At 46.7% G+C, this 27,069-nt stretch overlaps 1 protein-coding gene across 3 annotated transcripts; it reads left to right on the top strand.

The window, feature by feature from the left end:
• The first annotated feature begins 2,622 nt into the window (after window positions 1–2,622).
• LIMA1 (LIM domain and actin binding 1) lies at window positions 2,623–25,970 on the top strand. 3 transcript variants are annotated; one of them, XM_058042109.1, is made up of 11 exons: window positions 2,623–2,702; window positions 6,015–6,150; window positions 7,993–8,038; window positions 9,951–10,298; window positions 14,643–14,742; window positions 15,457–15,617; window positions 17,859–17,963; window positions 19,864–19,921; window positions 20,194–20,306; window positions 23,342–23,475; window positions 23,845–25,970. In XM_058042109.1, exons 2-11 carry the CDS (start codon window positions 6,032–6,034, stop codon window positions 24,848–24,850), a joined length of 2,190 nt encoding a protein of 729 aa, XP_057898092.1. In that variant the 5' UTR covers window positions 2,623–2,702; window positions 6,015–6,031; the 3' UTR covers window positions 24,851–25,970. The 3 variants fall into 3 exon arrangements, with proteins under 3 accessions (XP_057898092.1, XP_057898091.1, XP_057898093.1); XM_058042108.1 differs by having other exon boundaries at window positions 14,640–14,742; XM_058042110.1 differs by lacking the exon at window positions 17,859–17,963 and having other exon boundaries at window positions 14,640–14,742.
• Window positions 25,971–27,069: the final 1,099 nt, after the last annotated feature.

Here is a 27,069-nt window from a genome sequence, read left to right as displayed (position 1 = left end):
CCAATGTCTCTCCCAGTCCCCAAGGCTGAGGAAGAAAGGATTCTGTAACCCAAGAAGAAGCAGCAGCTCTGACTGTCCAGGAATAAAAGAGTCTCAGTGAGCAGCTCCTGGCTAAAGTTACCTGCAGGCAGAAAGGGGAGAGCTCAGGCTGTGCCATCAGAACCCCAGGTGTGCAGCCCTGCCTTAGCAAAGCCATGCCACAGAAGTTCCATGATGGTGTTTTTCTGTTACCTTGGTTTTATCACAAAGCAAAAAGGGAATGTACAGACTGACAGAGCATGTTTGGAAATGGAAATAAAATTCCATTTTAATCACTGATTAAACAAACCAGTGGTGCTCTTGGGAGGGGTCACTTGGAGTTTACGGATTGGGTGGGGACCTCAAAACCAAAAGAATGCCATGAGGGTGTCCCAGGCTTTTCTGGGGGTTTCTTCACCCTGGCTGCTGGGCCTGGGCTGTGGGAAGCTCAGGAGCCCCAACACTCAGAGTCAGTGCTGGCTCCTGGAAAATGCCTGAGTGAGACTCGGGTGAAACATCAGAAAGGCAGGGGTGAAGAGAGAAAATGTTTCTTTGGATTCTCCCCTCTGTGTATTAACCTACCAGAGTGGTCCCATTCTGCAGCTCCAAGGGTGACTCCAGATATCCCTGAAAAGCAAGAGGCACTACCAACAGATTAATAATTACACCTGGGGTTGTTTCCCAGAGGAGAATTGTTCCTATCTCATTGACCCATCAACCTGCAGTTCACCACTTCTCACCAAAGCACCAGAAACCCCATTTTAGATCAATGCTGAGCCCTCAGCTGCAACTGGGGAATGAGATCAGAGCTCAGAGGCCTCAGCTGCCCCTCAGGAATGAGATCACAGCGCTGTCACTGCCAGTTCTCTGTAGCCCCAGGCTGGCGTGTCCCTTCCAGCTCAGGAGACTCCACAATTCCATGATTCTGTGACATGTTCCCTGCTCATACACTTGCACAAACAATATCTCCTGCTGCCTCCTGAGTGGGTCCCTGTGCTGGAGATGTCGTGGTCTGACCCAGGAGGATTTTTGTAACACCCTAAATTAAACCTTGGAAACCTCACACACAATTAATTAAGGCAAGGCAGCGTCTCCCAAGTGCTGCTCTCTTCCTCCTCATGGCCCATCCCGTGCCTCTGTGAGGTGCCTCCCGTTCTGGCACGGCCTCATTTGGACACTAATCCCACAGCAGATCCCTCTGGCACATGGGGCTCTCACACATGGGCACCGAGGCTGAGGCTTACACTGTCTTTGATGCACAGTCTGATTTTTTATCCATGTTATTTTTCCTCCCTGATTCTGATCAGCAGTCTGTGGGCTGCTGTAATGCAAGCAGAGATCCATTCTTTTATCCTTGATATTTGAATAGTCAAACTTCCAGGTGCTGCTGCAGTGTATCCCGTATTCCAAACATTTCCAGAGAACTGCTCCATCCTGTGTAACCTAAAAATTCTCCCTCTCTCTATATCCGTTTCTCATTTTGAAAATCTGTAAGTCTGTTGGAATAAAAGTTTTCCATAAAACCCTGGGTCAAAGCACATCACTGCAGCGTTCCAGACGAGGCTGCACATTGGAAAAGCAGGGGTGAGTTGCCAGAATTGCCTCAACATCGGTGTCTGGTGTCATTTGAGGTACCCTGTGGTGTTCCTGTCACCAGGAAAAGGGGGAGATCCCAGTCCAGAAGGGAACCTTCCACCATCCCAGGTTGCTCCAAGGCCAGGTTGAATGGACCTGCCTCCATCCCAGCCATGGGAGCTGTAATTTACAGTGTGTGGATTTTCTGGGCCGTAATTCAGACTTTTGACTGGAATTATTAAATTTCACATGCCAATGCTGAGACTGTCATAAAAGTAACATCAACATATTAATTTAATTAGTCACTTCCTGTCTTAATGGCTGCTGCTCTGCAAGCAGCTCCCAAGGAATTTGGGACAGCCAAGAATTTGGGACAACATCAACATCCAAGACCTGCAGCTGGGGAAGGAGCTGGAGCACCAAATACATATTTTATTTTTTTACTCAGGAATTTGGTGCTTGACACATGAGGAAGAATTAAAAGGAAAGAGCTAGAAACACCTAAAGAAACACAATTAATTGTTCAGACAAATCCCTCAAGGAGCTGCAAGGCTGTCCAGGGGCAGCACTGGTGTCCTGCTAAGGAACACAGGGATGTTCTAAATCTCAGGAATGCTGGCTGTCTCATTTGGCTGCTGAAGCCAATTTTTCTTGTTTCCAAACAAATGAAGGCTGCAGGAGGCCCAAACACCTGGCACAGGCACAGTTTCCCCCAGCACAGCCCCTCCTGAGCCCTCGGGAGCCACAGTGGGGTTGAACCCCAGCTCCGAGACCCCTCATTCCACTCTCACTTTGCCAGATTTGGGGAGCAGGGGGACAGAACCAAACCAGGGGGACAGAGCCAAACCAGGGGGACAGAACCAGGCCAGGGGGACAGAGCAAAGCCAGGGGCGTGTCCCGAGGGCCTTGGGCGTGGCCGGGGGCGTGGCCGTGCAATGGGGCAAGGGCCAATGGGGCCGGGGGCGTGGCCGGGGCGTGGCCGGAGCCGCTGCCCGTTGCTGCGGCGGGCGCGGAGGTGCAGTCGCCGGTTCGGCCGGGACAGGTGCGTTGGGACCCGTTGTTTCGGCTGCGACAGGTGCGCTGGGAACTCCCGAGTTCCGCCGGGACAGGTACGCGGGGCGGGGCGGGAGGACGACGCACAGGTGCGGTAGGATCTGCCGGCCGGGCCGGGCCAGGCCAGGTGTGCCGGGACCCGCCGGTTGGGGCGGGACAGGTGCGGTGGGACCTCTCCCCCCGGTGCGGCCGGGATAAGAGCGCGGGTTGGGAGGCCTGGGACCTCCCTCCGACAGCGGAGCCACCAGGAGCCGGGCCCGCCCGGGGCTCGGGGGGCTGCGGGTGAGTTCGGGCCCCGCTCCGGCCATCCCTCCGGTCATGCGTTCCCGGTCAGCGGCGGGGCTGGCCGGGGGCCGTGGGTGAGTCCGGTGATCCCTCCGGTCATCCCTCCTCGTTCCCGGTCAGCGGCGGGGCTGGCCGGGGCTCGGGGGCCGTGGGTGAGTCCGGTCATCCCTCCGGTCACCCCTCCCCGTTCCCGGTCAGCGGCGGGGCTGGCCGGGGCTCAGGGGGCTGTGGGTGAGTCTGGTGATCCCTCCGGTCATCCCTCCTCGTTCCCGGTCAGCGGCGGGGCTGGCTGGGGGCTCGGGGCCCGCGCCCTCCCCTGCCCGCAGCCTCTCGGCGGGTCCGTGCCCGGGGCTGAGCGTGGTGCCCGTGGGTGGCCCGTTCCTGTGGCTGCTTGTAATGAATAGGCAACTTCAGCCTTGGGCGAGCGGTAGTTGGTTTTCCTTTCAGGTTCTTTCCACGTAGAGGGATTTATATTCTGCTGTTAAACTTGTGGGTGAAGTTATTAGAGGTAGGTTTGATGTGCTGTGCTGGATTGTGGCTCAATCAGAGTCCTTCCCTTCCCTAACATCTGGCATCCCTGTCTCCATCTCCTCTGGTCTCTGTGCCACCTTCCACAGAACCTGCTTCCATTGCAGCAGGCAGAACATTCATTGTCTTGTTTAAATCTTAATATGTGTTTTCTGAAATTTCTCTGAGTAAGCCACTCAGAAAGGGCACTAAAAAAAGCCCAGAGATACTTGAACACGCCAAAACTGTAAATGAATGAGAAGGCGCTAAGAATGTGGAATGGCATAAAAATGTGGGAGTACGAGTTTCAAGGCATGTCAGAGTTCTGTTTCATGTCATTTCTGGTGACTGAGATTCCAGATAGGCTGCTTCTCTTTCCAGCTGAATGTCCCAGCAGCAGGTACTGACTTTATAAAGAGATTTTTCCTGAACAGGCCAGATTAACTCAATGTACCTGTGGCTTTGATGGAGAATGGCAGGGAAACAGAAGAACTGAATAAGGAGAAGATGCAGCCCTGAATGGGGCTGGTTTAGATGCAGTGGGATGCTCAGGCATCCAAACCAGGGTTATTTTCCAAACAATTACATTCAGTTTTGTTTCTCAGTGTTTTACTGAGCTGTTCCTTCCGTGTGTCAATGAGCACCTGTTCCGTGTGCCAGGGGAGCTCTGATGAATGCCCCGCTCCTGTTTCCTGGGCACAGCTGACTCTGCTCTGTGAAAGGCCATTTAAACTGCAGCCGGGCCTCAGGTGAGCTCCCCTTGGCTCAAGATTAGTCATAAAACAAAGTTCAAACTGTGGCATGACACGGCTCATTCAGCGTTGGTCTTTAACACGGACAGAATTCTTTCTGTGGGATTTTCCAGCAGTAAATTCTATCTGTAATCTCTCTCTGTGTATTCTGAGGCTCCTGGGGATTGAGAGTGGAGGCTGCATTCTGCATCACAGAAATACTGGGTTTATTTGTGTATGCAATATGACTTTTAGAAAGGGAGAAGGTGGAAATGAGACCCTTTGTGGATGGTGATTTGTGCTGTTGTCAAATGCAGAGCACTCTCAGTGCAGCCTGCATGGAGGTTTACAGGGGACTTGGTGATGCAGGAATTTCAGAAAGTGACCCCACTTTGGGTTTCTCTTGCTGGTTGGAAGGGGCTGTGTGCCTTTCAGAGGCTGAGGCTGCAGGTAGCTGCACCTGGAAAGGCAACACTGATAAGTGGTTTCAGTTGTTTCAACATCCCCACAAATCCAGCATCATTTGTTTGCAGCGATAGTTCAACCTGCACATTTGAAAATGCCACCAAAATCATAGTTCTGGTAAAACTTGTCCTGTCGTGGTGTGCTGTTCTCTCCAGGGCATCAGAGAAGTTATGGAACGTGAGAGAAAGCCCATTCTCCCTGACTGCATCTCCCAGTGCAGAGATGTGTTCACCTGCCACCTGTTCCAGGCAGGGAACAGCACTGGAGAGGCTTTTCTGTTCCCAGGGCTCCCATTCCAGCACTGGGAGCTGCCAGACTCTGCCTGTGCCCCTGAATTCCCCTGGACTGAGGTGCTGCAGGATCCCCCATCTGTCATTTCTGAGCAGGTGCATTCTGTCCCTGCGAGGATTTCAGAAACGTTGTCTTTCCTCCCTTTGATTGGCTCCACCTTATCTGAAGGTGTTTCTGTTTGTGTGTGACCATTTGTCCAGCAGACCTGGACTCACACTGGATCCAGAGTTCTGTGACTCTGCAAATCCCTTAAAGGAATTAATGGAAAATGCAAGGAAGAGCTCAGCCTGCCTGGAGTTGGCATTGCAGGGTCAGTTCACGCCCTTGCCACAGGCATTGTGTGACACGGGAGCAGGGATAAAATATAAGAGGAAAAAAGGAAAGGCGTTCCCTACAGGCTTTATTTTTGTCTTATCAGAGAACTCTTGAAATTAATCTCCCCTCCTTTCCTCCTTCACGAAAGAAAACTATGTAAAAAATAAATCTGATACAGTCTTGTTGGCTTCTGTGGTGAAAACATGGATGAAATCTCTTCCCATTTCCAGGAGGATGGGATAGTTGGAGCTGTTTTTTAGGTAATTAATACTATTTAACTGATATTATGTTAACTACTGTGACAGGAGGGGCACAGCTGCCTCCATGAACACGAGACTTGTTTGAGCTCACAGAGGAAACGCTGCTGCGCTGAGAGTGAGCACAAGAGTGAATGAAAAATGTTTGTATAGTAATTACATCCTCTTAGTTTCGTAACTCAAACCCTCTTACATAAATGCTAGCACATTTGGTTTGAAACCGGAACAAGCCAGGGCACTTTGGGGCTTCCTGGAGCTCCTGTGTGTGTGTGTGACACAGGACTGTCACTCTGGAATCCTCTGGTCACAGCTCCCCTTTGTGCCCATGGCTTTATCTCAATGGCATCTGCAGAGGAAATTATAACACTTATCTGCTGCCTTTTTCAAGTCAGTTGGTGAACAAGATCCTGAGGGGTTTAGGACTGGGGGCGCTGGGATGCTGGGAGCAAATCACTCGGTGGAATTCCTTTTCTGCTCACAGTTCCTATTGCTGACACTGTTCCTTCCTCCTGAGCAGGGATTTGGGCAGATAAGATGGAGCCTTCCCCGTTCAATAGAAGGCAATGGGCCTCCCATTCTTTGAAAATCACCGCCAAAGAGCTTTCCCTGGTCAACAAGAACAAGTCCTCGGCCCTGGCGGAGAGGTTCTCCAAGTAAGTGCTGTGGGGCTGGGCAGCACCAGCTGTGTGGAGGTGACAGCTGCCACCCGGAGCAGGGGCTGCTGCTCTCACAGTTGCTGTGCCCTGCACAGACACCCCAACAATCCCACACTGTGCCTGAGAGTGCTGTCCAAATGCTCCTTGGGACTGTGACCATTCCCTGAGGAGCCTTTTCAGAGCCTCTCTGGGGGAAGAATTTTTCCTGACATCCAGCTTAAACCTCTCCTGACTTAGATAAAACAGGAATATTAAGCTTCCCTTTTCTCTGAGAGATGGATAAAAGGTTAAACTCAAACCATAAATATTGTATACCCTGAGAAAGCTGAGTGCTAATAACCAATGCATTCCCTGCAAAAGCCTGTATTTCCTTAAGGAATTATATAGGCTTCAGCTGGGGTTTTCAATGGGATTTGGGGAACTGAGAGTCTGAGGCTCTTGCTTTAATAGTGTAGCAAAGTTTTGGAGTATTTGGATATTAAGTGGGGCAAACTTTATGGAATCTTTAGGAGATGGATAGTTATATACCCACAGCTCCAGAGTTCCTCTGTGCAGCTCTGGCCCAGGGAGAAGCTGTTTGCTGTCACCACCTTGTTAAGGTAATTTATTCACTCGCTGAAGCTTGATTATGGAACCTGGTCATCTTGCTAAATGTTGATAATCCCTTGAAAAAGGCTTACTGGAAGTAATCCAAACTGCTATTCCTTAATCAAGTAGTGTCCCTCTACACAGGCAGGGTCAGTGCCTTGGAAAAACAGTCCTGCTCTCTGGCTTTGCCACCCTGATGGCCACAGGGAGGAGTGTGTGACATTTAAGTGCTGTTAATTAAATATTTGTATGTGAAAACATTTTTCTCCATCCCACATAATCAGTTTTGTCAGGTCAGAGGCACAAAAGGCAACAGCAGAGATTAGAAAAGTGCCCCGTGCTGGGCTGGGACTCCTCAGTCATCGTCTGTTTTCCATGTGCTACTTGACTTTCATCTGTGCTCCTCTTTGTTTCTTCTTCCAGTATTGATCCCTCTTCCTTCAGCATCACTTTCTCAGCACCTTGTGTTCAAATTTGGACCCTTTATAGTGCAGAGATGTCGGTTAGTGTGTTTGCACGGATTAAAGAGGAGCAACAGCCTGCAACACACTCACTGCTGTGTCAAAAGCAGAATTCCACAAATAAGGAAAACAGAGACACCCTGTTGGATGCTGGGTTCCTTCTCTCTCAAAGGCAGAACTCTTCTTTAAAATGGCAAAATTTGTCACCAATTTTCATATTTCAAAGGCCAAGTGCAATCACCTTGTGCAGCGTAGTAAGCAGTGAGGACTGTGGAGTTTCCTGCAGCTCCTTAAAGGACTTTGATTCATGATCCAGGGTGGCTTATCTGCAGAGGGCTGTGATGGCTCAGCTGCCCGGGAGGCAAATGCTGAATGGGGGCAGTTCCCAGCCCACAGAGTAAAATCCTCTGGCACTTAGGGAGATTTTCGGCATGTGCCAAGCTGGAATTTGTTCTGGTTCAGCAGCTGCTATATAAAGAGCTGAATTATTCCTGCAAGGGGGCACAGCAGACAGCTGGGTGGCGGAAACAATACAGCTATTCCAAGGTAAACTGTCTCTATTTGGGAATCAGAGTGCTTAGGGAATGAAAAGTATTAATGAGTGTTATTATTGTAAACTGGATGACTGAAAATGTGTCTGTCACTTGGCTTTGTGTTATTTGCTGCTGTTTGTCCAGCCTCTCATTTCAGTTCATGCAGGGAGTGGGAGAAGAAAAATCTCAGCTGTCTTCAGGAGCATTCAGTATTCTGGTTAAAGCTTGGGTTTTGTTTGTTTTTCACTCTCTCAAAGGTATCAGAAAGCTGCTGAAGAAGCCACTGCTGAGAAGAAGAGAAGTGTAAGTGTTCTGTATAAGTGTTTGTTTCCTTATGAATAAGCACAGCCTGAAATCAGGATGGATCACCTGCATTAGTATTGCTGTGACAGCTGATTTTTGGAATATCAAAATTGCTGCTGTGTATCCTACAGAAAACCTGGCTTACACACAGGCTTTGCTTTTGCTTCATGCTTTTTCCCAGTGTGGAGGAAAGGAAAGGAAATGAAGTTTCTTGCCCAAAGCTGTGTTGAATCACCAATTCTCTCCTAAGCAGGAGGCAAAATGAGTTAACCACAAGCCAGGAATACCCACCTCCTGCTCTTAGCTGGAGGCACTTGTGTGGTGCCTCTTCCTTTCTTAACTAAATTTAAAAGTGCTTAAAAGGAGCCTGCAAGCCTCCCTAAAATCTAACATGTATCTTTGAGAGCTGCAGGACTTTCTCTGAAGGGACTTCCAGGGCTGCAAATGCCCCTGGATGAGGCAGCACCAACCTTTTTGGCTCTGTTACAGCCCCACATTCCTTCCTGCAACCTCCATTGCACTCAGGTGTTCAGAGGTCAGGGAACCCTGGATGACAAAGGTTGCAGGGCTTTGTCCTGGTCCTCAGGGTAATTTGTGTTTTAAAGCACTGGCAGTATTTTCAGGATCCATAGCAATGTTGCTGCCTTGATTTCTCTAATGCTTGGGGAGCTGCTGTTTGGGATGTAGGTGGGATAAAATAAGCATTCTAAAAATTACTTTTCAGTCTTAAATTTTCTTCAATGCTTATGCCTGTCAATCTTCCTCTGATCAGGGAACAGGCAAACCTGAAGCAGGAGGGACTTGTGTTAGGAAGTGTGCTGAGATTCTGGAGGTGTTCCCACAGAAACCTGTCACACAATTCTCAATATTTCTGTTCCATTACAACACTTCCCTTACAATTTTAATACTTTCTTTTCAACACAGTCAGCAAACGCACTGATTTTTTTTTTTGAAGTGTAAGTGGATTCAAGTCAATTTGCAAAGCAGCGTTCAAAATGCGACCAGAAGAGTAATAGGGTGAGAGACTTAAATCCCAATATAGCCACTAATGCTGGTTAATTCCTGTAAGCCTGGCAGCCCTGCTCCACTTGCAATGAGTTTGGAGTGGTCTCCGTGAGGGAGAAACAGGAAACATGCAATGGTGGCAGGTATTGGATTGGGATGGCTCAAACACAGGCTGGGCTGGGCTCTGGGGAGGGGGAACAGCTGGGAGCAGCTGGATGGGAGGTGATGCTGCTCTGGGTGTTCCCCTGGGGGTGAGGCAGTGCCAGTGACTCGTGTGGGTGTCCCCAGTGGTGCTTTCAATGGGTTGAGTGAAATAGAGCAAAAATCCCAGGAAGCTATTGTAAACTGGTTATTTGTAAACTGGAGCAGAGGGATGCTCGTTGTGGGTGCTTGGCTTGAGCTTTGGGTGTGTGGTGTAAAATCTGGGAACTGAAATGTTGGAGAAACAGGTAACTCCAAGGATATAGTGGTTTCTGAGAGCTAATTTGTAGCTTTTGGAAGGCCTGGTAGCATTGTCTTCTGAAGACACCGCAGCATTTGGCACACCAGCCTTCTCCTATGGCTCTTGTGCTCCCATTTCCTTGTTCTGGGGCTGGAGACCCTCCTTGTGTGGATTTGAGTCCCATTTCCTTCATATGTGGATTCAGGTCTTTTGTGTGGCATTTAACTCGTGGGCTTTGACTCCCTTTTGCCTTATAAGGCCGTTCCTGTTTGCTCACTTCCTGCCTTACTCCTGACTTTTCTCTTCTCCCCCCTCCTTCCTTCCCTATCCTGGATGCTTTCTCCATGTGGCACAGCTGGAACTATTCACAGCTGGCCGGCAGCGGGGATCGCTGCTGAGCTTCCTCCTGCATGGAAAGGAAGTGCTTCGGAGAGAGCTGCAGTTGACTCCTTGCTCTTTCTGCAGAACACAGAAAACCTGCCCGCTCACTTGACCAGGGGCAATCTGAGCGTGCTGAAGAAGAAGTGGGAGAATCCGGTGCTGGAAGCGGTGCGGGGTAGCAGGGTCGGCACCGGGCGCGCCCGTTCTCCATCCCCGGGGGCCGGAGCTGCCCCGGGCCGGCCGCAGTGTCCCGGTGACAGCGCAGAGCCCCGGGAGGGTGGCACCATGGAGAACTGTGCGAGAGAGCCCCGCGAAATGGAAAAGCCCGAAGGCAGCGAGAGGTCGGAGTCTCCGGGGAGGATCGAGAAGTACAACGTGCCCCTGAGCAAGCTGAAGATGATGTTCGAGAAGGGTGAAGCCCCTCAGGCCAAGGTAAGGATCTGTGCCTCCCAATCCCGGAGAAATTAAAGCTGCTGCCTCCGCTGCATCAGGAAAATCCCGGGAGGGAGTGGCTCCAGCTATTGACTCTGCAAATATTGTGTTCATTGTTTTAGGGAAAACAGAACATCGCGCTGTTAGGAACTTACTCGAGCCACGCAAGTATGTGCGTGGTGCTCGGAGTTGTGGCAGCTCGTTGGAGTAAAGTGAATTTGCTTTGATAGGGTTCAGTGGAAGAGGGGAAAATAAGTATGGAATTTATTAAGTTTTGTAAAGTAAGTAGGGATTGTTTGTGTCTCGTGTGAAGATTACAATGTGAATTGTGTAAAATGCATATGTAGGTATTTATGTATTTTTTAATATATGAAAAGTAAGGGTGTTTGAGCTCAGCAATCAGGACTGCTGCAGTCGAGATAAAGCACTAAGTGAAAGTTTGTGATATCTGTATCAGTATGAGTCGCCCAAACACGCACACGCAGACACATATAGTGAAATACTCCCATCCTTCCCTCGCTCTTCCCTCATCTTTGTGTCTTACAAAATGTTTCTTATCGGAAAAAAAAATCTCACTGAGGGAAAACGAAGCCGAGATGGCCAGAGCAGCTCCTGCCCTCACTAGTTTTGACTTGCAAATGCTCAGGGCTCGCATTTTTCTTCCAACTGCTCATGAAATCTGATCCCGCATGTGGACTGCAGCCGGCGTGTCCCGGGGGGAATTGCTTAACTCCAAAATGAGTTGCATATGCTGGGGACTTGCAACAGAGTCCCGAGGCCTCGATGGTGGTGGATTTTCCAGTTTTCTCATAGTTTCCTCTCCTCCTGGCTTTGTTTTACTGAGACTGGTTTTCTTGAAGTATTGACTGAAGCAAACGCATTTTGGATAAAAGTTGTTTCAAATGTAACAATTCAGGGCTCAGAGGAGCAGCTCAGTGTTAAAGGGAATTTTGGGTCTGTGTGAAGTCATTTCACAACTTGCATTTTTGGAGTCTTTGTCATGGTGTGAGAGCTGCCCATGACAGACCTTCCCTGAAGTCTTGCTGCAGGATTAATCACTCAGAATTCCCCGGGAATTCTGCAGATGGGCTTCGAGTAACTTTATCTCAGCCTGGGGAATAACTTGTTTTGGAGCTGAGTGAATCTGAAACTGATAGTTTGTCAAGTTTAGCAATTCAAACACTGCTGAAAACCAACTAGAGCCAGTAAACACCATCCAGGAGGCTCAAAACTGCTCAGGTTCGGTTCAAAATCCCTATTCCAAGTTAATCTGTTACGGTAGAAGGGAAAAGGAGTGTTCTGAAGTTCAGATGTGGGGGAGAGGGGGCGTGTTTGGAATTCCATTCCTGTTCTGGGAATTGATCTGTGATGGGAGGATTGGGTCAGTGCAGGGAAGGGTGCTGTGGGACCCAGGTGTGGCTCAGTGAGGTGGGAGCCACGACAGCACTGTAGCTCTGCAGTTGCCTCTCCCATTTATTTCCTGTGCTTTTTCCTGAGCGAGGCTTCATGGAACAGTTTTGGTGGAAAATTCCTTTCTGTCATTGAGTCCAACTGTAAATTCAGCTGAGAGGTGGCAGTTTTCCTTGGACTTTACTGAAGACTTGATGTGTTGGTGCTGTCAGAGCTTTGCTGGCAAAACCTGTGTGTGAATTGAGCAGCACCACGGCTGGAGGCTCGTGGCAGTGCTGATAAATCAACTTCGATGGTTGCTGAGCAGGGCTGGGGCAGGGATCCGGGTCAGAGCCTGGATTTCCTGATTCCATCTCCCCCTTTAAACAAACCTGCTCTCATTTTCAGGATTATAAGTAAAATCTCATCATTTATTCATTTATTCACTCAGATCTTGCTCTGTCGTTGCAATAGATAGGAGGCAGATCTTTTATTGCATTTTCATGGAAACAAACTGCTCTAATCCCATTAGGGGCAGGCACGGCAGCCTGGATTGGTTCAGCACTAAGCAAAGACTGGAACTGATAAAAGACCTGATGTTCAAAGGATTCTTCCTGTAAGTGATAGTGAAAACACACCCAGGGGGGAGGAGGATCAGATGTGCAACATTTCTGAAGAAGTTGTCTCTGGGCTGGTTTTGTTTTTCCTTTAAGGCAAAACCTGGCTGTGGTGTGTAGGTGACCTCGTGGCAGGGTCATGTCTGGCACAGGTGGTTTGTAATGAAATAGGTGTAACTTTGGTTTGGGTTTGTAATGAAATAGGTGGAACTTTGCTTTGGGTTTGTAATGAAATAGGTGTAACTTTGGTTTGGGTTTGTAATGAAATAGGTGGAACTTGGATTTGGGTTTGTAATGAAATAGGTGTAACTTTGGTTTGGGTTTGTAATGAAATAGGTGTAACTTTGGTTTGGGTTTGTAATGAAATAGGTGGAACTTGGATTTGGGGTTTTGCCCAACTCTGTGCCCCAGGCAAAGCTTCACCTGTGCTCACAGCAGAGCTTCTGCACTTGCCCAAGTCTGAGCACTTGGGGCTTTCCACACACCAGGAATGTTTTGTCTCCTTTCCAAAGCAGCAGAAGCTGTGCCCTGGGAATTATGGCCCAGCCACAGAGTGACAAATCCCTAAGGGGGCTTCCTCCATGAGAGAGGAGTCACCTTCCATGAGCCATGATCCTGCTGATTCCATCCATCAGTTGTAATGTGAAAAGTCCCTTATCTTCTCTGTTAAACATTTCCTTTTACTCTTTTTTCCCCCAAGATAAAACTGTTGATATAAAACCTTCACATGTTTATAGGATATTTATAGATTTACTGAATATTTGTAGGCTTACTGAAATATTTCTGACCTGTAAAGCTTTTGCATTCTGGTTGTTGGGATTTTTTACTCTGTTCTGCAGCTCCCCCACAGAAAAGCTCTTCAGGTGGAGTTGTAACACCTGCAGATGTGAGGGGGCAAAGGGCAGGAGGAGGAGCTGGCAGGGCTCTGCACTTGTGGATTGGAGCACTTTATCTCCTTCTGCTGATTGAGCTTTTCCTGGTGGACCCTTGGGACCCCAAATTTCTGAGCTGCAAGAACCCCAGACTGGTGGGCTCGGGGTGATGCTAAAGGGGACATTGGCTGAATAATCATCTAAGAATAGTTTTCATGGAATGAGGGAGCTGCAAGTCTTTACAAGTGTGCAGGCACTCCCAGACCTGAGCCTATTGGTCAGCATAAGACTTGTCAGAGCTAAAGCTCTTTTCCATAAGAAAAGTTACCAAAGTCTTAAACCACAGAAATAGAAACTATTTCCCGTGCTAATGGAAAATGAGGTTTTCCAGCTGCATTTTCCTTTCCTGGTGAAGTTACTGTTTGTATGGAAAGCAGCCTGATTTTTCATAGTGATTATCTTATACTGCAGTTCTGCAAAATAAAACTTTGGAATTTCCTTCAGTTTGGTGAGAAGCAAATAAGAGAGTCTTTGGAACTGAGGGGGAATGTGTGGTTGGAGCATCTTGCCAAACCTGCCTTTTTCTCTGCATTAGCCTCAATCTGAATTTCCAACTGTGATTTAACTCTTCCTGGAGAGAGAACAAAGGTCCAGCACGTTCTAGGACTTTATAGGCTGACTTTCAGCTGTGAATATATCCTACCTTGATGGAGTCCAGTTTAACTGTGCTCAACAACTTTTATCAAAGCTGCAGAAATTTCTTTTTGTGCTTTCTTTTGTTGAGATTGAGATTTGGGGAGTTGGTCTCAACAAATAAGAATAAAATCTGATTGAGGCAGCCAGAGCATCTGTGTGGTGCTCCCAGGACACCCTGTCCAGCTCTGCAGCAGAGAGTGATTATCCTGGAGATCTGAGAATATTTATCTCTAACACTCCTGCTTAAGCTTCAGCCTTATCAGATGTAATTAGGGAATTATTTGGTACTGAGTGCATGAACTATCCAAATCAAAACAAGTAACTCTAGGTAACTTCTATTACAATACTATTATTTCCTTTTTCTGTGGCTGAAAATGATTTTGGATAAGTTGTTCCTTGCATTCTTTTTCTGATTTTAAATCTTCATACAATGACTGTGACTATTGGCTTCGAGTTGCATGAAATGCAGAAATCTAGACTGAAGTTTTGTATATGGAGTGGGAATGACCTAAAAATCTGATCTTTCTGGTCCTTTTAAACCAAGAGAACTTCCAAAGGGCACCGCCTGACCTCTTCAAGAAAGTGTTTCCCAGGTGACAGAGGGTCAGGTACTCTGTGATCAAACTTTATATTGGTTAAATAAGCTGTTACCTGCTAGACTTGTTTATTCCAGCAAAGCAGATTTGCTAGTGACACCTGTGCCTCTGCAGGGATTAGCCAGAGCAATCCCTGTGTGTGCAGGCGCTGATGGGAGGGTCTGTCCCCAGCAGGGCCCCCGGGAGCCGCGCAGGGCAGCGGGCAGGAGGATTTCAGAGAACAGCCTGGAGGATTCTGACACTGCCCAAGGAGAGAGGAGCCACAGCACAGCAGGTCAGGAAACCTTGGGGGGGTTTCCCTGGGTTGGTTTGGGTTTTGTTTAACGGATAAATCTACTTTATGCAAGAGAAATTTCCCTGGAGGTGTCCAAGGAACAGCTGGATGTGGGGCTCAGTGCTCTGGTCTGGGGGACAAGGTGGGGACAGGCAGAGGTTGGACTTGCTGGTCTTGGAGGGCTTTTCCAGTCTCAAGGGTTCTATGGAATAAATTTTGCCTTTCCAAAATGGAAGGAAGTCCCTCAGCATCCCATTTAATTAGTGAAGCCGAGCTGGGAGTTTTAAACCATTCCACTCTTAAGCACAGGAAATAACCAACAAATGAAGGAATACAGCCCATTCTTTCCTGTGTCTCAATCCTAGAACTAGTTTTACTAGCCAAGGTAATTTAAGAAGCAGTGAACAGTCAATGTTCCTTCTGCCTCTTTGCTTCAATCCTCATCCCTCCTGACCAGACACTGTGAGCTTTGATTTAAACAAAACTATGTATTTTTATCTGTTTGGAGAGCTTTTTCTAGGAAACCATTTGCAATTTTTTGGAGTTTCCACCAAAGGCTGGCACAGCTGCAGCTGTTCCTTGGGTCTCACTCCTGAGTGATACACATTGTGTCCTCACTGGCATGATCCTGGAGAGAAGGGCAATGTGTTTATTCTCCTCAAAAAGGATCTTAGTGAGAGTTATCTGTTATTCATCTTTGGTGTTTTTTACCAGGGTATCTTCTAGACACCAGTCCAGGACTCAGCCCAGACAAGGCAGAGACCAGGAAGAACGTGGACATGCCCCGTTTATCAGAGACATCAATAAAGGACAGGCTGGCCAAGTACCAGGCAGCTGTGTCCAAGCAGGGCAGTTCCTCAGGCATCGTTCCCATGGTAAGTCTTGGTTTGTGTGGAAGTGAATTTTGGTCCCAGCCTGAGACTGGAAAGAAGCTCTTAAGGAAACCAGGCTGCTTAAGTTAATGTCATTCTCTTTGAAAAATAACTCTCTGCCCATAGGAGTAATTTCTGATGAAGAGTTGCCTCTTCTCTACAGGAAGAAATGAGTATATTTGCATCTTCCTGGAATAATGCTGTTAATTTTCCAAGGAATTGATTGCTGGCACCCTGACTGAGGTCCTTCTGAAGCATAGTTGACATTCTTTTACTTTGAGTGTCTGTAGCTCTCTAGATGTCTATTGTTTTTGTTTAAACAATTCTTTGTGATCCAACAGCTCTAAGCTGTGGGAAACTGAGGCAGTGTGATAAAGTGACTTTGTGTCACACAGTGCTCAGAACTTGGATCTCTTGCCCTGCAGCTTTGGGACCTCCAGTCAGTTTTCCTCACCTTTTACCTCCCTTCAGGATTTCTCACCACTCTCTGAATCTAATTAGACTCTTGCAGTGAATGAACCTCTGCCTGTTTTGCAAATATTTGACTAGGAGATGAACAATTAATGAAGTGTTACAGCTGAGGAGGTTTCAGGAATCTCAGCTTTTGTTAAAAACTGCTTAGGTACATTTGCTGGAAGTTTCTGATAGTTTTGCTGAATGATGGGAATTTACATTGCTCAAGTATTACCTTTATCAACCAGAGCAATGGATTTGAAGAGAAAAGGCCTTTTAAAATTGGGAAATTTGCCCTGGAAATGAGAGCCTGAAGCACTGGGTCTCCCTCAGAGGAGAGCCTGCTTTCCAGGGGTCTCTGTGGAGAACCAGGCTTCTTCTGAGCCCAAATGATTCCTGAATTTCATCTGCACATGGGTCAGATTCCCCAGCTGTGGGAGAAGGGTCAGTAAAACCTTCCCTGCATGAATGGAAAGTCCTTGCAGCCACTGCAACAAATCTGATTAACCTAATTGCCCATTTCTGCCTCCTGTGCCTTGCCTGGGCTCATTTCCTGATGCCTTGTCCAGTTTGGGGCTTAGAGTGGTGGCTGAGTAACTAAATTCTGTCCTGATGGCAAGAGATTTGCCATTTCTCCAGAGGCTCCTGTTTGCAGCCCCCCAATGCTCTTGGTTTAGAGTCAGTCCAGCCTGATGCTCTCAGGATGCCCCCTTTGGGCACAATCTCTTCCCAATTTGACCTGGCATGTGGACAAGGGCAGTGAGATGGATTCCTGAGTTTGCAGTGCCACTGTGCCAACAGCAGCCCTAACTTTGGGATCTTTTCCTTCCCTGCTGGCAAAGCAACCAGAGAAGTGTATTTGTGCTATGGAAGTGTATTTGTGCTGCCCTTCTCATACCTGGGCTAGCCAGAAAGCCAGAATCTCCTGGGAACAGCTGTTTTAGGGCATTAACAAGGCCTGGATTAAACCTGATGGACACTTGGTTTGAGTGGGGATGAGGAACAATGAGTTCTGTGTGTTGGAAGGGGAGGGAAAGGTGCTGGACAGCAGATACAGAGATCTAAGCATTAAAATTCCAACATTTGGTACAGATCTCTTGGATGTGGTTGGCTTTGTGGGGATTTGTTTCCCAGTGCAGGAAGATGCTGGTGCTGGCATGTGGCTCTTCCTCTTTCATGTCACAGAGAAGAAGCCTTGTGAAAAGCACGAGGCTTCCAATGATCTTATGTCCTGGGGCAGTGAAAGAAACACGAGGTTTCACTGGATTTTATTGGTTTTGAAGTCTGAAAGATCCTTCTGTGAAAGTCTTTAGTCAGTCTATCAAGAACAAAGATGTCAGAAAACAGAGTCAGGGTTTTGACTAGAATTGAAGCAAATGTGGGATTTGCTTTTATGTCATACTGTATTTAGCAATTACGCTGTACTTTAAGCAGTGCTTGTCTGGAAATACTTGTCATTCCAAGTGAAAAGTTTCCCTTTCTTGAAAAGGAAGATGTGCATTGAGCAGGGAATACTTAGGAGTTGATTTTAAACAGGAATTTGGAAGAAAAGGGTTGCTCAGGAAAACACTGGCATTACCTCCTTAGAGCACAGTCAAATCCTACAGCCTAATCCTGCTCCCTCACTAGAATATGTCACTTAACAAGTGTCTGAACATTCTTATGGCCCTTCCTTCAATTATCACTCCACATACTAGAAAAACAGCTTTTAAAACATTTCAAGAAAAATAGAAAGCAAGTATTTTCTTAGGGGAAAAGAACCTGTCACCTTTCCAGTGCTTTGTCCTATAGAGTGAGATTCAAGCCAGTGAGAGTGAACTCAAGAATTACAAATCTGGGCAGAAGGAGAATATGGCACCAATTGAGGACTGCAGTTCCTGTCAGGATGGGGAGAAGGTAAGATGTCTGTGCTGGTGGAGATCAAGGGCTTCAGTTTAAGTGGAACTGGCTGTGGAAGCACATCTGACGCACTGGTTCCATGTTCCACATGCCATCTGGGAATTGAATGTGAGCAGTGATGCAGATTAGTTACATGCTGCAAAATTCCTGTTTAAGTTGTTCTTTTTAGGCTAAGTGTCTGTGGAAGAGAATGTCTAGAGATAAGTTTTCTGGGAGAGTTTTTCTCTCTTGGTAGGTTTGTTTTATGGTGGGTTTTTTATAAATGAGAAAATCCCCACCAATTTAAAAAAACCTCATGAGCAGCTGTGTATGACCCAAGTCAAAGGAGTTGTCACTGTTTCTTCTGCATTTAGAAGCTAAATTTTAGGGTAACTGAGAATGGCAGTTTGGGCTGGTTGCTGGTTTTGAGCTCCAGCTATAAATTGAGACTCTGTAAACTGGACTGGAGCATTTGTTCCCTGAACTGGGGACAGCAGACGGGATAAAAGTAGCTGAATAATAATTGGGGTACTGTGTATTCCATCCAGGCTGAACACGTGGCAGCTTAATGCCAGGAGGGCTTTTAGAGCTTTTCAGCCTTCCTTGGGCAAGGGGCCAAATCTTTGCTTTCAGCTGTTCCTCAGAGACAGCTGAGCAGCTTCGTGTCTGACTGCTCGAGGCTGCTTCCTGCTCCAAGGTGAGTTCATTAAAAGAGCACCTGTTAGATCACAATATCTCCCAGTTGTGAATGGAAGATTTGAATAAAATTTCTTGTATTCAGCTGTAATTGCAGAGTTACTTGTTGAGGTGTCCAGGTGCAATGGGAACCTGAATAGAGCATTGTTTGGGAGCCAGGATTGTCCTTTGGAAGGGACGTGGTGAACTTGGAAATGAGCCTAATTAAAGCTGCTTGTCGTTAGTGTCAGGAATGGGAATCCTGTGGCAAAAAGGAAACAAAAGCCACTTCACTCTGTCATTTTTCACACTGCACCCGTGGCACGTTCAGTAGCCAGACGTGTGTGACTTCAGCAGCCTCAGAACACGTTCATGCTCTGCCCAGAACACTGGGGCACAGTTCTGCTTTCAGCAGAGGATGTTCGTACATGTAACTCCTCATTACCTCCTTAATTTACAAATTTCAGTTGCTTGCAATGGACTTTTCAATCATTAAGGTGAATTAGTGATGATTTGCAGTTAATCTTGTTACAGTACTTTAGTTCCTCAGCGTAGCTACTTAAAACTATTTGATTTAATAGAAATAGTGCCAAGTTTAATAAAGAGTTATACATCAAGAGCTTTATCTGTTGCATTTGATGGTTTTAAAGGCCTTTTCCATACTAAACAATGCTATGATTCTGAGTAGTATTTGAAACTGCTTTAGATCCAATTCCTCTAGTTTTTAAATTATTTTTAAAATTTGATTTGTTTCTGAAGGAGGATAAACAAGGAAGATCTGGCCTTGGAACAGGCTTATGGTTCAACAAAAGCTTTTTTTTAATTCAGGTGTTCTTTTTAATTTTTTTTCCCCGAGAGCACAGTCTCTGCTGAATGTCAGAGATTGGTCAAATGTTGGAGGGAACCATGAGATTTCCAGTAAATGTGCTGCTTGGGGTCAAGGGATTTGTAAGTGAGAAAACCTGGGAGGAACCTCAGCAAATCAACCAAGATTTCTGAGCATTAATTAAGGTGTACCAGGAAACAGAAATCTGATGTTTGTATGTGTGAAGCCTGTGAGGGTGTCTGCATTGTAGCAAGGACTCTCTTGACACTCAGCTGGACCCTTTTGTGCCTCAAAAACAACTCCTTTCCTGAGCTCCTCAGTCTCTCCCTGTCTCAAACTGCCTGGTGCCTTCCTGGGGCTGTGACTGTTCACATCTCTGAAGGTCAGAGGTTCTCATATTCTCATTTTCTCTTGCAGGTTTCTGTAGGTGAGAACAGCTCGTCTTTGCACTCTGGTCTGCTGGAGGATGGCCATGGTGAGCCCTATCAAGTGATTAATTAATAAAAACTGTTTTGTACTAAAAATCTGCCCTGTGCCACAGACTTCATAAGAATTTCTTTAATGTTCAGAAGTTCACTTGCAGCTGTAATTTTAAGACATTTATAACTCCTTTATAACTCAATCAAAAAGTATTTGATTGAACACTTTTAAGTGTTCATCATTTAACTGGAACTGAGACTCTGATGAGGCTGGTGAGCATAATCTGCCCAGAGTTTAAAGCCATTGTAATTGCCTTTTCTCCCTCAGCTGGACAGTCGGAGAGCGAGGCAGAAGCTCAGAAAGCTGTCAGCTCAAAGCAGCAGAACCTTGGTGCTAAAGCAGCTGGCCAGACAGAGGCCTCTCCTCCAAAAGCCGTCAAGGTAACGCAGCTCTCCAGCATCAAACCTGGTGAAGGTTAAAACCAACTGATGGCCCTGTTTCATACTGAGAAACCTGAATGTGCTTAAGCATAAAGGTCTGGCAGTAACTGGATCAATACCTGCTTCTTCCTCACCAGAGTGTGATTGTGAGGGCACTTTAATTCAGGGTGGAAAAGCCCTTCAAAGCTTCAGGTTTTTTGCAGAGACTGGGTGGGAGTTTCTTCTCTCTGTGACAGTTCAGTGTGGCAGAGGGGCTCGGGCAGGGGATGGTCTCAGGGCTTGTCTGTGCTCCTGGTACTGATCTTCAGAGCCTTTAGCAAGCTGGGACTTGGCTTTGCTCCTCTTCCAGCTGTTCCCAAGGTAACTACAACTGGTAGTAACTTTATAGTGAGGGTGCTGCTGCCGATAGGGTGGTGGCGTCCCGGGTGAGGACGGCTCGGTGGCAGCCCCCCTGCCACATGGACCAAGCACACCAGACCCCAGTGTGGGGGGCGGTGAAATGGCGTTTATTAACGGCTGAACAGGGTAATTAATAACGGGGTAACGGTGAAAGGGGAGGGGGTTCGCCTGAGCGTAATATCGCGATATCTTGAGCCCACATGAGGGCAGTGTGGTGCCCGAATATAAAAATCAAGTTTGGCTTTCTGAGCAATGAGTCTTTGATGTCACAGTTTCCTTAGGGAGCGATAAAGCAGATGGAGAACTTTGGTTCAGGGATGTATTTGCTAATCTGATTAGATAAGAAATGGCAGCACTGGACATTTTGCTCAGGCTGTATTTGCCCATCACATGTGTTGGCTGGGGTTGGGATGCTGAGTCCCCAGGCTGCCACACACTTCCTGGCTCCCTCCTAAGGAAACAACTGGGCTTTTGTTGTTTCCCCCATCTTTGGGAGGAACAGCCCTGGGCTCAGAGACTGGGGAGATCTGGCTTCCCAGTGTGCAAGGGAGGAATGCCAGGATGGGAAATCTGAGCTGCCACTGGGAGTTGTGTGATCCTGGTCTGTGACACAAAAGCTGCATGTCCTGGTGCTCTCTTTCTCTTGATATTATCAAAGCCATTTTAGCCTTTTGCCCAGTTACTGCTTTAGATGCTGCACTGTGTGAGATAGAAGCTTCTGTTTATTCATGCAAGGTTCCTATTTGTCTCTTCCAGCTTCTGTCTCCTGTTCTTGGTTCCTAACCTCTCCTCCTGCCTTCTGCTTCCCTCCTAATGTGAGCTCAACTCTCAGCTTTCTCTCAAGTCCTTTTTATACTTCTTGGGCCTCATCTTCCTCCTGTAGCTTCTATTTGTAGTATCCTGGAAAGGAATTTTTGTCTCTTCACAGCCCAAAATGCCTCTCCAGACATAGGGCTCACTGTATGCAAGTAAGTCCCTCTCCTTGGGTGGGGATGTGATTGCAGAAGCATGTGCCAGCACTGTTGTGTCACCATGCAAAACTGAGCTTTAGGGAGGAAATGTTTTGATGGGCAAGCACATTTTTACTGCCTTGCCCCATGTGGCAAGCACAGGGGATTACATTTTTGTTTGCATCAGTAAATATCTTTTTTTTTTGAGATTTTGTTTAGTGACTCAAGATGCAGAGTTTTGACAGCACCTAGAAACTGGATTGTTTTTCAAAAGGAATTCTAAATTTTGTTAGTGAAGCTGTTATTATCAGAACTTTAATCTACTGTAACTTCAAGCAATGCCTGGAAACCCTGAAATACATATTAAAATGGAATTAAATTGGCAGCAAACTTTATGGTTGTGACAAAGTGACTTGAGCTGGCTCCATCTTCAGCAATCTGTCCTTACATGCTGGAACTTTCATTCCTAACCATTGTTTCTAGAGTGTTATAAATAAATTTCTGTGATTATGTCTTCCTGTGACCTTCCTGCTTTTTCTTAAGCCATCAGATTTTCCGTAAATCTTTTTGTAAGTCTGTAGCAGGTAATTCTTTGCCAAGGAAAATCCACATTTATAAATATGTCTGAGCACACCCTGGAGTGGAGGCTGGGCTGCTAAATCACTTTTAATCAACATGCAGCCTCAAAATGTCAATGTTGTGTTATTTAATTTCTCCTGTAAAGTGCCCTCCCCATTGGCCAGTGTTAATAGATTTCAAGAAGTAAATGGCACCCACTGACCTTTCCTCGTGGGCAATGTTCTTTCTTCCTTGATGCTGTCTGAAAACAAATGTGTGATCATTGCACACAGCAGTGACACTTGACTCCTCAGTGCTCAGGTTTATCCTTGCACTAAACCCTCAGGAAATTCAGTAAGCACATAAGAATTGTAGCTGTTTAACCTCAAAGCTCTGCTCACTTTGAATCTTGACCAAGTCTGGGGGGCTATGAGTCCTGAAACCTGAGTGGGGTTTCTTTGGGATAGAGCTGGAATTGTTTACAAGTGAAACCAGGAGTGTTTCCTGCTGTTGTATTGGTGCTGAGACTATTTCCTCCTCTTTGAGAGAAAAGCTTTAACAAAAAATGGAACATTTCAAACCATTGGGCAGCCTGTTTCCCTCCTTTCCTCTCCCATCCTGTACCTTGTGAGGCTATTTCAACTCTTCTGGTGGACAGTGTCCCTGTCCATGGCATAGAGGATCTTCAAGGTCCTTTCCAACCCAAACAATTTCAAGATATTTTTTTTTTGCACTATTTTTATTATTTTGGTAAGTCTCACACTGATTGTAATCAACTGGAACGCTTCATCATTCTCCTATCAATAAAAACAGCTTGCAGCAAAGGATGAGACAGCTTTGGGGAACAGGCTCAGTTGTAGTGCTCTCATTGTTCTTTCCCAGCCATTGCTCAGCATGTGATGCTTCAGCTGTGGGATTCACTGGGGTGAAATCTTGGTTCCCTGTCAAGCCACAGCAATCCCATGAGCCTGTTGGATCTCCTCATTGTGCCCCAGACTCTGCTGCACCATAATTAGAGAAAGTGAGCTCTGCAGTTGTTGAGAGTTCAGGAAGCCGTGCATGAGCCCACGCCAAGTCCCCAGCGGTTGATGTGTTTTCCAGTTAACAAACTTTCTCTTTTCCCTCTAGAAATTCCAGTTGCCAATGAAGGAAACCTGTGTTGGGTGTCAGAAGACTGTGTACCCCATGGAAAGGCTCTTTGCCAACCAGCAGGTGTTTCACATCAGCTGCTTCCGCTGTTCCTACTGCAACAGCAAACTCAGGTGTGTGCACTGCTCCTTTGGCTGCCCTCTGGGAAGTGAATTTTCCTGTCACAGCTGAGGAAGGTGCTGCTCAGGCCTAGCTGAGCTGGAAGTCACCATAATCCAGTGATTTGTGTAGGAGAGGTAGCACAGGCCTACTTGTGCCAGTGCTTGGTGCACTTGATGCCATTTTTGAACTCTTAATGTAATTTTATGTGGGGCAAAATAGAATGTCCAGCTTTGTAAAGAATTCCTAGAAAGAGTCATGCAAACCCTGAGGGCTGTAAGCTTGTTTTTTGAACATGTGGGAGACTGAAATGGAATCTCTTCTGTAACACAACTGGTGTTGGGGCCCTTAGCTCTGATGTTTGATCTGTGTTTCCTGAACAGCCTCGGGACGTACGCCTCTCTGCGTGGCAACATCTACTGCAAGCCTCACTTCAATCAGCTCTTCAAGTCCAAAGGCAATTATGATGAGGGCTTTGGACACAAGCAGCACAAGGAATTGTGGGCAGGTAAAACTGAATGTGAAGAATCCCCGGAGAAAACCGTCCATGGTGTGAATTCACCAGACACTCCACAAAGCCCAGGAGTAGAGGATGCCCCGATTGCAAAAGTGGGAGTTCTGGCTGCAAGTATGGAAGCAAAAGCTTCAGCTGTGCCTGAAAGGGAAGAAAGACCAGCAGAAACAAAAAAGCTCAGGATTGCCTGGCCACCTCCATCTGACCAAAGTACCCAAGGAAGTGCCTTAGATGAGGGCATCAAAGTACTCAAACCCAAGTGGCCTCCAGAAGAAGAGATTTCCAAGCCTGATGTGCAGGAGGATGTGGATCTGGATCTCAAAAAGTTAAGAAGATCTTCCTCTCTGAAGGAGCGAAGTCGCCCCTTTACAGTTGCAGCCTCATTTAGAACAATATCTGTTAAAGGCCATAAAACAGAGAATTCACCATCTCCTTCCAAGGAAGAGAGAGACACATTGAAAAGGAGTGAGGAACTGGAGAGAGAGCTTGTCGTAGAGAAAAAGCAAAAGGAAAAGAAGGTTGAGCCTAGGAACATCCAGAACTCCGGGGAGAAAAATGCGGAGGAAGAACGGGAATTGTCGGGTATCAAAACAGCAGAGCAGAACATTGTAGAGAATGGGCAGATGAATGCAGACACAGATGAGGAAGAACACGCTACAGAGGAGCCAGAAATTCCAAAGGAAGAACTCCTTGAACCAAATTCTCCTAAACATTCCAGCTTAGCCAATGTTGTGACCGCTAAGGAATCATCTCCAAACCAGAATCGCAAATCCCAAGACGTTGGTTTTTGGGAGGGTGAAGACGTGGAAGATCTGTCTGTGGAAGAACAGATCAAAAGGAATCGCTACTATGAAGATGATGATGATGATGAATAAATTGGCCTTTTACTAGAAAACTTGCTGCAAGGTGCTGGGCCTTTTGAAATGGATATTTTTAGCTTTAACAAACAGCTCTCCTGGATGAAGTGATGCTGCACTGCACATCAGCATTAAGGGAATCTACATACAAATTATCTCAGCTAGAAAACTCTGGAAGCCTGCAAATTCTTTAGGTGCATGGAACAAGTGTCTGGCTGTGGGACAGCTTCAGCAGGTAGTGTCTGTCCCCAGCATGAGAACAGAGCTGTTCTCTGTCTTATCCCTTTGAGCTTCAATAGGTATTTCACTAACAATTTCTGGAATTCCACTGTTCTTGCCGTGCTGGTGTGGGACACACCACCCATACCACTCCAAATGCTACTGCAGTGCTTAGGGACCAACTTCAAAGGGACTTTCTGGCCTGCTTTAAAATGGTCACTTAATGCACTTTAATACATGGAAAGGGCACAACCGGGCTTTTTTTTAAATTATAAAAGCATCTCTGTGTGTAGTGTCCAACAATTAAAGCATCCTAAATGGAGTGCAATGTGAATTTCTGTCTCAAACCTGTCTGTGATCAGTCGAGGAGTCCCTGCACAACTGGAATGGTGCCCGTTGCTGGACCATGTGTATTTCAGTGCTGTGCTGGCTGCCAGGTCTCTGCAAAAGACAAGTGAACACTTTGGAGCAGCCTGCAGGGCATTACTTCCGCATTTCACACACATTTGAAGTGGAGTTTTTTGTTTGTTTTGTTATGATTTCTTTTTTTACTTGGAGTTCTTCATCATCATTTTAAACTACAGATAAGATTTTTAAGGCCTTTTGACAACTCTGAAATCCTACTTTTATCACGCTGCCATAAATCTTTTCCTTACAGCTGTGAAATTGTGCTGCATTGCAAAAATCTCTGGAATCAGTGACACTTTCAGATTGCCAGTGTTGAAGATCAGAACATTTTTTAACTTGACTTCATTTATTTTACAATAATAAAATCTTGAATGGGGGGAGGAGGAGGAGGCCCTTTTTTTTATTATTAGCTTTTATTTGTACTGTATTCTCAAGAGAATTAGATCTTAATGATTCTTGAGGTGTAAAATATTCTGCTTTCTTACCAGTTCTGCTAATGACAAAACCTTCAATAAAGTTTGGGTCATTTCCATTTTAACTGAAGTCTGGATTCATCTTGTTTCACGAAGAGGCAGTGTTTAAAGGGTCATGGAATTGTCATGGAATGGTTTGGGTCATCATCATATTCCCTCCTCTACCATGGCAGGGATGCCTCCCATTCTATCCCAGGTTACTCCAAGCCCTGACCAACCTGGCCTTGGGCACTTCCAGGGATGAGGTATTCTCTGGGAAATCCATTCCAATGACCTCCCACCCTTACAGGGAGGAATTCCTTCCCCAAATCCCCTCTAACCCTGCCCTCTGGCAGTTGAAAGCCACTGCCCCTTGTCCTGGCACTCCAGGTCTCTCTCCCGCAACTCCTTCAGGGACTGGAAGGCCACAATGAGGTCACCCCAAATCATCTCTTTTCCTCCCTGTGCTGGGCCCCAGGGCTGGGGGCAGCTCTGCAGGTGGGGTCTCACCTGAGCAGGGCAGAGCGGCAGCCTCTCCCTTCCCCTGCTTGGGGGTTCCTGGGGCGTCTCCAGCACCTCAAACTTCTTCTCTCCAGGGCTGCTCTCCATCTGTAAATCTGGAGGGAAAAGATGGGTAAACTCCCAGTGCTCCCGCTGGAAGGCAGCCTGGGCTGCCTCTGGTGCCCCACTAGGTGACACTGTGTGTCCGTGGTTTGCTGCTCAACTCAAATGAGCAGTTTCTGCTCTCAGATTGAAGAGGGATTAAAGCAGGACTGGCAAAAGGAATAAGGACATGCAGGGATTTTTCACTTCCATTTCTGGCTCCAGGTGGCTCTCAAGGGCAGCTGAGGACAACTGAGGGTTTTTTCCCCCTTCCTATCAGCTGCCTTTAATTTAAGTTATTGTCACTTGAGCCTGTGAGGAGTTTGGTTGGGAGAGAGTGGGATAAGAGCCAAAAGCAATGCAGTGAATGTTCTGCCGCAGCAGAATGAGGAAATGTGTATGACATGGGTATTGGGAAGGGAAAAGCCTCCTTCATGGTTGGAAGGTGTTAGCAGTTCTACAGTCTACTGCTCATTTCCCTTTCTTTTAAATTAAGAAGTAAGGCTTGCTTTGTACAGAGGAAAAGCTAAAAAACCTGAAGTGCAAACCCAAGCT

This window comes from Melospiza georgiana, chromosome 29, assembly GCF_028018845.1.
Source record: "Melospiza georgiana isolate bMelGeo1 chromosome 29, bMelGeo1.pri, whole genome shotgun sequence".
In the NCBI taxonomy this organism is placed as follows: Eukaryota; Metazoa; Chordata; class Aves; order Passeriformes; family Passerellidae; genus Melospiza; species Melospiza georgiana.
The sequence above is the reverse complement of the archived record's forward strand: the minus strand, read 5'-3'. Positions and strand labels throughout refer to the sequence as shown.

Bases quoted from the DNA above. Each gene is read 5' to 3' on its own strand.
- LIMA1 (XM_058042108.1), top strand. From the start codon at position 6,032: ATGGAGCCTTCCCCGTTCAATAGAAGGCAATGGGCCTCCCATTCTTTG. The intron at 10,299-14,639 runs GTAAGGATCTGT...GTCTGTCCCCAG, and splicing joins GTGAAGCCCCTCAGGCCAAG to CAGGGCCCCCGGGAGCCGCG. The intron at 15,618-17,858 runs GTAAGTCTTGGT...TTTGTCCTATAG, and splicing joins CCTCAGGCATCGTTCCCATG to AGTGAGATTCAAGCCAGTGA.